The 7,996-nt window shown below is 41.0% G+C and overlaps 1 protein-coding gene across 1 annotated transcript in view; it reads left to right on the forward strand.

The window, feature by feature from the left end:
• chrm4a (cholinergic receptor, muscarinic 4a) overlaps positions 1-4,872 on the forward strand; it is a 72,831-nt gene extending 67,959 nt beyond the window's left edge. The window contains exons 6-7 of the mRNA XM_005938708.3: positions 2,191-2,457; positions 3,211-4,872. Coding sequence (XP_005938770.1) covers positions 2,191-2,457; positions 3,211-3,456 — 513 coding nt within the window. The 3' untranslated portion in view covers positions 3,457-4,872. The remainder of the gene's footprint in view (positions 1-2,190; positions 2,458-3,210) is intronic.
• Positions 4,873-7,996: the final 3,124 nt, after the last annotated feature.

The following is a 7,996-nucleotide window of genomic DNA, read 5'->3' on the forward strand; positions in this document are numbered from 1 at the left end:
CCTGCTCCAGGGCTGGGCCCCCATGCACCCACCCGCCCACAACCCCGGCAACACACCAACCAGGACCCAATTACTATGGACTTAATGCATACATATTGTTAAAATTTGGGCTATAACAGTTGTATTGATGTATAGCAACTTGAAATGCTCCCAAAAATGGCTCCACAGCATGTAAAAATATGATATAAGCTCTGGCGGACTTGGTTCTATGGTAGGACTTAAAGGGTTAAATACTCTGGGATCAACAAGTAGGCCTGCAGTGTGAGAGTGAAATGCTCTAATAGGGTGATATGGTACTATATCATATCACCCCATTTGCTATTTAAAAAGATTAAAACTATTTTCCTTTAAAATGTGCACTTCTCATACTGGAGTCTTCAGTGTCAACTGGCTTCCCTGCTGCAACTGTGTCCTACAAAAAAACAACTCCTCCTCCTACATGGGTGTGGCCCACATCTCACACAAAACAAAAACACCAAAGCATGCAATTATTAAAATGACAAAAACGCCAACCCGATGTTTAGTGGGAGATTCTCTCAGTTATTCCACCATGCCACATTCTGCAACACTACAGACTTCCTCCTTCCCCTGCTACATTTCTGAGACGTGATGATCGACTGCTAGGGATGGAATCAAGAATAGGTTCCTAGTAGTCCAGTTCCTTGGAATGGTTAGTCTGCCTGCCTACTGATCCCGCTTATCGGTTCTTGCCCTCTCACTAAGATCAGCTGATTTCAGTTCGTGTGTCGGAAGTAAAAATAATGGTGCATTCTTCACCATAGACATGGACATTACTTTTATCATTAATGCACAAAGGGATGGAGAGTGAGATGGCAAAGTGACGACTGCTCCAGGACAGAAACAACTGCGTTATAATGTTAACACAACTTCGGCTGTTTGCAAAACTGCATGCTAACGCTAAGGTAGCCAAGAACCCCAGAGTGATGTTAAAGCTCAGTAAATGCTGACATTGCTCTTATATAGTGATAAAGTGAGCCATCATTTGTGGTGAAGCCAGCCTGTAACAAACTGATGATCAGTCAGGCTGCAGCTTCTATTTCTACCTGTTCATGTTTCTACAGTAGAATCACGGCAATGATTGCTTGTGCTGGTTTTCATCTTTGCTTTGTGTTGTCAGCTTTGTTTTCATACCTAAATACTAAGACAAAGATGACATGTGTCCTCACTGGGATAGGGATTTGTGTTGGTGTGTGGGGCTGTAGCTTTATATTGTTAAATGGCCATTATGAGACAGTGCTTTTCAGATCATTTTGCAGAGTAACATGAAGGTAACATAATGAGTAATGAATGTCTTTGTTCAAAGACATTCAAAGACAGTATGCTGCGTTACTTTTAGGAAAAGTGTTCTGTGTAATACGGGTAACAACTTTTTTACTTTACTTTTAAATAATGACCCCAACACTGAACACAAAAAAGAGGGGAAATACCTCTAAAATGCACACGCATTAGACCACACGCATGAAATTACTTTGCATGAATGTAATGTCATGATATGCTGCTTAGACATGGTGGTGACTCTCAAAGTGGAGCCAATAAGAATCGACAAGGAATCAAATCAAGTTATATTGATAATGGCATGGGAATCGCTAAATTCTTACCGATTCCTATCCCTACTGACTACTTCTGACACCATGTCATGAAAAGTCACAGGATTCATTGGAAAACCCGGAGTGGAGTATTTTTTGTTGCGTGAGCTAGACTGGAATGGACAGGTCATTCCCCAAATGTGGAGTGGATTTCTTTTTTCCTCTTATTAATGAACTGCATTAACTGGAATTGGACAGATTTTGCCAGGACTGTGAACTTTTGCTTCAAGTTGTGGTTGTTATTATATTGCTTTCCTTATGAATATGGGTGAAACAGTTCATTTTTAAATTAGGCTTAAAACTTTACTTTTTGATGTAGCTTTATTTTTGGCATCTATCAGGTGACGCTGGACTATTATCATTGTTGGGCTGCAGCTGCCGGGGAACCTTACAGAATACAATCAACATTTAAATATTGAATAACTCCCTTTTAACAGAAAGAAATCTCCACCAAAGGCAGGTTCAGGGAGGGGAAGCCATTTGCCTCAACTGGTTGGGGTTAAGGGGAGGAAGACAGGATACTGTGCAAGTCACAGGTCAAACTTGCTGTGAAATGTCCTAACAGTACTCTGTTTTGTTACAGGTGCTAGCAAACCCCACTCCAGTACCGACAACAACCAATTCTGCCATCCACAAGATCAATCCCTCGTCAAGGTGGTCCAAGTTAAAGATTGTGACAAAGCAGTCTGGGGATGAATGCATCACAGCTTTAGAGATCGTTCCACCTGTAGATGGAGCCGAGAGGCATTCAATCCCAATCAGCCGTCCTCGAACTGTGGCAAGAAAATTTGCAAGCATTGCTAGAAGCCAAGTGAGAAGGAAAAGACAGATGGCTGCCAGAGAAAAGAAAGTAGGTTAATACACGACATAAGTTTAAGACATATAATGGAAATAATAGAGGAACTCGTTATTTAGATTTGAGTATCGGACTCAGCCTCTGCACAAGCAAAGAACAGAAGTCTTGGAGAATAAATAAAATATGACAGGAAGACCCTCACTCACTTTGTTTCAAGCTAAAACCCAGCATGTGTAAGTCAGTGGTTCTAACAGTCATAGGAAGAGTTGTTAAGCAGCTGTCACTATTATCTCAGCTTTAATGTCCTGGTGCACGCTCAATCATCCAGGTAAGGAAATCCCAAAAGGTTGATTCTGTTCATCTGGACGTAGCGTTTTCACTGGAAACGCTACGTCCAGATGAACAGAATCAACCTTTTGGGATCTCAGCTTTAAGTTGCTTTAATGCTGTCTCACCCTTGAGATTACCCGAGACACAGAGAGCAGATATGCTTTATCTAAAGCTAACAGTGAGCGGCTGTTTTCCTGTGTGTGCAAATGTTAATTGGGGTGCAGAGCAATTTAGCACGTTTGGACATGTTTTTAACGTAGCTCATACTAAAAGCTTTGGCACTGTCGTTTTTTACATAATACATATTATGCATACTTAACATGGTCAGCTCGTCTGTGAGTTATGTGACTGTCATCTCACTGCAGTGTGTGAGAAACAAAGAGCCGACAGAGTTCACAGATTATCTATCTTTGGACTTTGTGTCTACATGTCCCGGTTTATTTATTCTTCATCTCTCCTTTCTTCCATTCTTTATAGGTAACCAAGACTATCTTTGCCATCCTGCTGGCTTTCATCATAACATGGACACCGTATAATGTGATGGTGTTGATCTCAACCTTCTGCCAGTCCTGTGTCCCTGATACAGTGTGGGCAATTGGCTACTGGCTGTGTTATGTCAACTCTACTATCAACCCAGCTTGTTATGCACTGTGCAATGCCACATTTAAAAAGACTTTCAAGAACCTGTTGCTATGCCAATATAAAAATATAGGAACAAGATAAGATAGAAGGAGGAGATTTGAGATAGGGTGGAAGGCAAAGCTGTAAATCATTGCAAGAAGTTGTGCGAAAGAAAAATGAAGGAGCTGAATGAAGAATAGCAGAACTGGGTGATGGGTGCCTTCTGAAGAGACCAGAAACTTGGAGCAGATTAGTAAATGTATTTATTCTACAAATGAATGAGTGCTCCCTATTCATACAGTCCAAGCAAAGCGTGAGTGTAAACCAGAGATTCTTTTATTCTTTTACCTGTCAAGCTACCCAAAATTGCACTGTGAGTAGAAATTTGGTTTCACTAACACAGAAATTAATTTCAAATGAAGATGTAGATGCTATAAAAGGAGAGGTCAGTGATTGGATCTGTGTGGTGATGCAGGAGAATGTGGCCGAGAAAGTGGCTTTGCCTGATCTGTGCTGTGTGTATGTACATATGTATGCATGTATGTACGTATGTATGTATAGCTAGATGTATAAATAGACTGGTGGATCTCTTGATGTATTAACATATCTAAGAAAGCAATGTTAAACTAGACTCTATTCTCTAGAGTTTGAGCTCAACCTACTGTCAGTTCTGAGTCCCTGACATGGCATGAGCAGTTGGCTACTGGCTGTGTTATTAACTCTGCTATCAGTCTGGGATGTTACACAGCAACTTTCACAACAACACAAAATATCAGATGGGCGGAGAATAGAAGAATGGGAAGGAAGAATAGGTAAGAAGAAATACTGTTATTATTGCCAGTAACCAAGACTGATTAAACAAATGAATACCAGAGATTCATTGGACGGTGCCTTTCAAATGGAGGCTACAGGAGATTAGCAACAACAGTTTGTTCATATAGCATAAAACAGAGTTTTACTTAACATGCCCAACCTGCTTAAACTAAGATGCACCAAAACACCAGACGTCTTTCAGATATGAAAGATGTCTGCTCAGTAAAACTACTGGAGTCCAGAAATAGCTTCCAGACTCACACTGATAATTTAACACTAAACAATGATGCAATTCAATGCAGCTTTATTTATATAGCACCAAATGACAGCAACAATCACCTCAAGGTGCTTTATACTGGAAGGTAAAGTAAACTCTATGATGATACAGAGAAATCTAGACAATCACATGACCCCCTATGACCGAGCACTTTGCAACAGTGAGAAGGAAAAACTTCCTGGAATAAACAGGAATAAACCTCAGGCTCAGGAAGGGACGGCCATCTGCCAGCTGGGGCTATGTGAAAGTGGCGTGCTGTGAAAGAGAGACAGAGTAATAATAACGGATGATTAAATACAGAGTGACAGAGTAAACACATAGTGAATGATACGGGTGAGTGAAGTAGAAACTCCCAGTGCATCATGGGAATCCCCGGCAGCCTACGTCTATTGCAGCATAACTAAGGGAGGATTCAGGGTCACCTGGTCCAGCCCTAACTATATGCTTTAGCAAAAAGGAAAGTTTGAAGCCTAATCTTAAAAGTAGAGATAGTGTCTGTCTCCTGAATCCAAACTGGAAGCTGGTTCCACAGAAGAGGGGCCTGAAAACTGAAGGCTCTGCCTCCAATACTTCCTTTATCCAAGGAACAACAAGTTAGTCAACAGTCTGAGAGCGAAGTGCTCTGGATTTATCATGGAGCCAATAAAGAGAACTTCACTCTTTCTTTCTAGTCCCTGTCAGTACTCTCGCTGCTGCACCTTGACTGCCAGTCAGAAGACAGAGTCAGAACACTAATTGACATTAGTCCTCTCCGGTGTACATGTACTTGTATCCACACCCATGGCCGGGTTAGAATCACCACTTTACCTGGTCATGTCCTTAGACAAGAAACTTGGTGGAAAAAAATCCACACAGAAAGTGCACAGATGATCAAGTGCTCCTTGCAATAAACTGCACTAACAACTTTGCACAACTTTGTATCCCTAAGTCTGTTTACCCCCATTTTATTCACTTTATTTCAGTTAGTTTGCTCAGATTGAGGATTTGTTCTGTGAGAGCCCCTAATGATTTTCCATATTATGGAGCAAGAGCGAGCAGTTACTGCGCCTGTTTGCTTCACATTGACCTGCAGTTTTGCAGATTTGTCTTGTGTCTACGAGTCATCACATACAGCTTCTTTAGAATTAACACTTCACAGAACTATTTGTGAATTTCTAAAAATCTTGCCAGTTAGCAGGTCGACTGAGAGGTGAATGGTAAACGGCCTGCATTTGTATAGCGCTTTACTCAGTGTAGTGTGGCATTTTACACTACATTCAGTCATTCACCCATTCACACATTCACACACACAGAGGTAAAACAAGAGCCATGTTTAGAAGGCAGTGCAATGTGCAGATGGCTGAAATAACAGTGTAGGAGAGATAAAAAGGAGTACAGGTTGAGAGAGGAGAGAGAAAAGACATATGACATGGATATGAGGAAATGAAAATGAGAGACTGGTAGAAATGGGGAAAAGAGTATTAGGGAAAGCAATCCTGAGCTTGTGGAAGAAAAGTAGGGCATGATAGGAGGAGAACAGAGGGACTCATTCCCTGATTTAGTCCTGGTCTCCCAACTCTAATTCTCATGCTGGAGACAAAATAAGAAACACAGGCTGAAGCACAACAATTCATCAAAAGTAAGGATGTTACCTCTGTCATTTATCACCATATTATTAGGATACATTTTAACTCTATTTAATGTAGTAACACTTATGTGTTTGTGATATTTCACAGTGGGTTTTACTTGTGAGTCATAAAGGTGTTTGTTAGTGAGTTTTCAAAAATGAAGAGGGAATTTGGGTCAGAATTTTTAGGTTTAGGTTTTGTAAGACTCGGCCTAATTCAAATGTCATTATCCCATCTGAGAAATCAAGTGACTGCTCAGGCAGCTGCATGAAGTCCTTGTTGGCTCAGAAGGACTTGTGTCTTTTTATAATGTGGCTGTCCCAGCTTAGCATAGCTCAGGAACCTGTCAGACATTAGACCAACTGACATTAGATTACTGTAAGTAATCCAAAGTATTCAGAATATGTTACTCTCATTGAGTAACTTATCGGAATATGTTACAAAATACATTTTGGGCCAAGTATTCTGTAATCTGTAGTGGGATACATTTTAAAAGTAACCCTCCCAACACTGCCCTTCACCTTAAATAACCATAACCAGTACATAAAATGAAATACAACCCCTAGTGGTGATAAAGGGAAACTAGAAAAATGGCTCATATGGGGAAATAAAAAGAAAATCATGACAAAGCATTAATCGACCCAGGGACAAAGAGGGACTCTGCTTTCTTATATCAAACTCCACGCGTAGTAAAGAGGTTTGATCCCAGTCTGCTCCAGTCTGCATGCCATATGCCCATCGTAGCCTCAGCATGGTCACCACAGAAGGCATTCAATAGCACCAAAAATTGCTATATAGTCATCAACCAGTAAGTTCTGGTTGAGAAAACTCAGTGAACATCAGTCAACAGGAGCACCCACAGTACACGTAATGATATCCCAAAGACCTCTATCAACTATCTGAAAATAAAAGACCAGAAAGCTTGTGTTTGCAAACTGGAGATAATTTGATATGCAGTAAAAAGTGCTATCCCTTTGAATCAAGGTGCAGCGGAGCTTTTGGAATGTAAACGTTAGGTCACAACAATTTTGCTTTGCCACCATACAGGAAGCTAAAGTGTACATTTGCCTTTTAAGTTAACGGTTGCCCTTGCTTTGCTCCTTCTTGTACAAGTGGTTGATACTTTTATTATCTTTTGTATCCAGTAAATCTCTGCTGTGTATGGTTGATATCAGGTTTTGCCAGTAAAACGTGCTGGTAAGTGTTATGGTGTAGAGTCCATGTACAGCAGGGGTGGGAAACTCCAGGCCTCAAGGGCCGGTGTTCTGCAGGGCTTAGATGTGTCTGAAGTATCTGCGTTTTTTCTTTAGAGGGACATAGCTCTGACAGTCATCAGCCTGAAAGTGGAAAGCAATGCCGTGCTTTCTCAGTACAGAACCAAGAAGAAGCAGATATATTATCCCCAGAGAGCACTTTGCTCTCAGACTGACGATTTACTTGTAGCTTCTAAAGTTTCTAAAAGTAGAATGGGAGGCAGAGCCTTCAGTTTTCAGGCCGCTTTCCTGTGGAACCAGCTCAGATTGGCTCAGGAGATCATCCACCATCCCTTAAGAATGGCTTTAGTTTCAGGCCTCCCATGACACACTAGGCATTTCTTCTCCACTCACTTCTGATGCATTTGTCTCTCTCCTCTCCTCTCCTCTCCTCTCCTCTCCAATCCTCCAGTACATGGTTCCTTCTCCCTGGCCTTGTTTCTGCCAGTGGCCTCTTCCTGTTAAAATGGAGGTTTTCCTTCCTACTTTTGCCACGTGCATGCTCATGACAGATTTTTTAATTGGTGGACTATTGTTGTACAGCGCTTTGAGACAACTGTTGTTGTTAACTGGCACTATACAAAAGCATGAAGAAAGAATAAGAAATTGAATTTGATTTATTTTACACAGTCTTCTGCTTTTCAGAGTGTACGTTTTTGCTTTCATAAATCAAAGCACAACTTTCTGTGTTC

Source organism: Haplochromis burtoni, unplaced genomic scaffold (genome assembly GCF_018398535.1).
Source record: "Haplochromis burtoni strain Fernald_Lab_line unplaced genomic scaffold, NCSU_Asbu1 Contig_205, whole genome shotgun sequence".
In the NCBI taxonomy this organism is placed as follows: Eukaryota; Metazoa; Chordata; class Actinopteri; order Cichliformes; family Cichlidae; genus Haplochromis; species Haplochromis burtoni.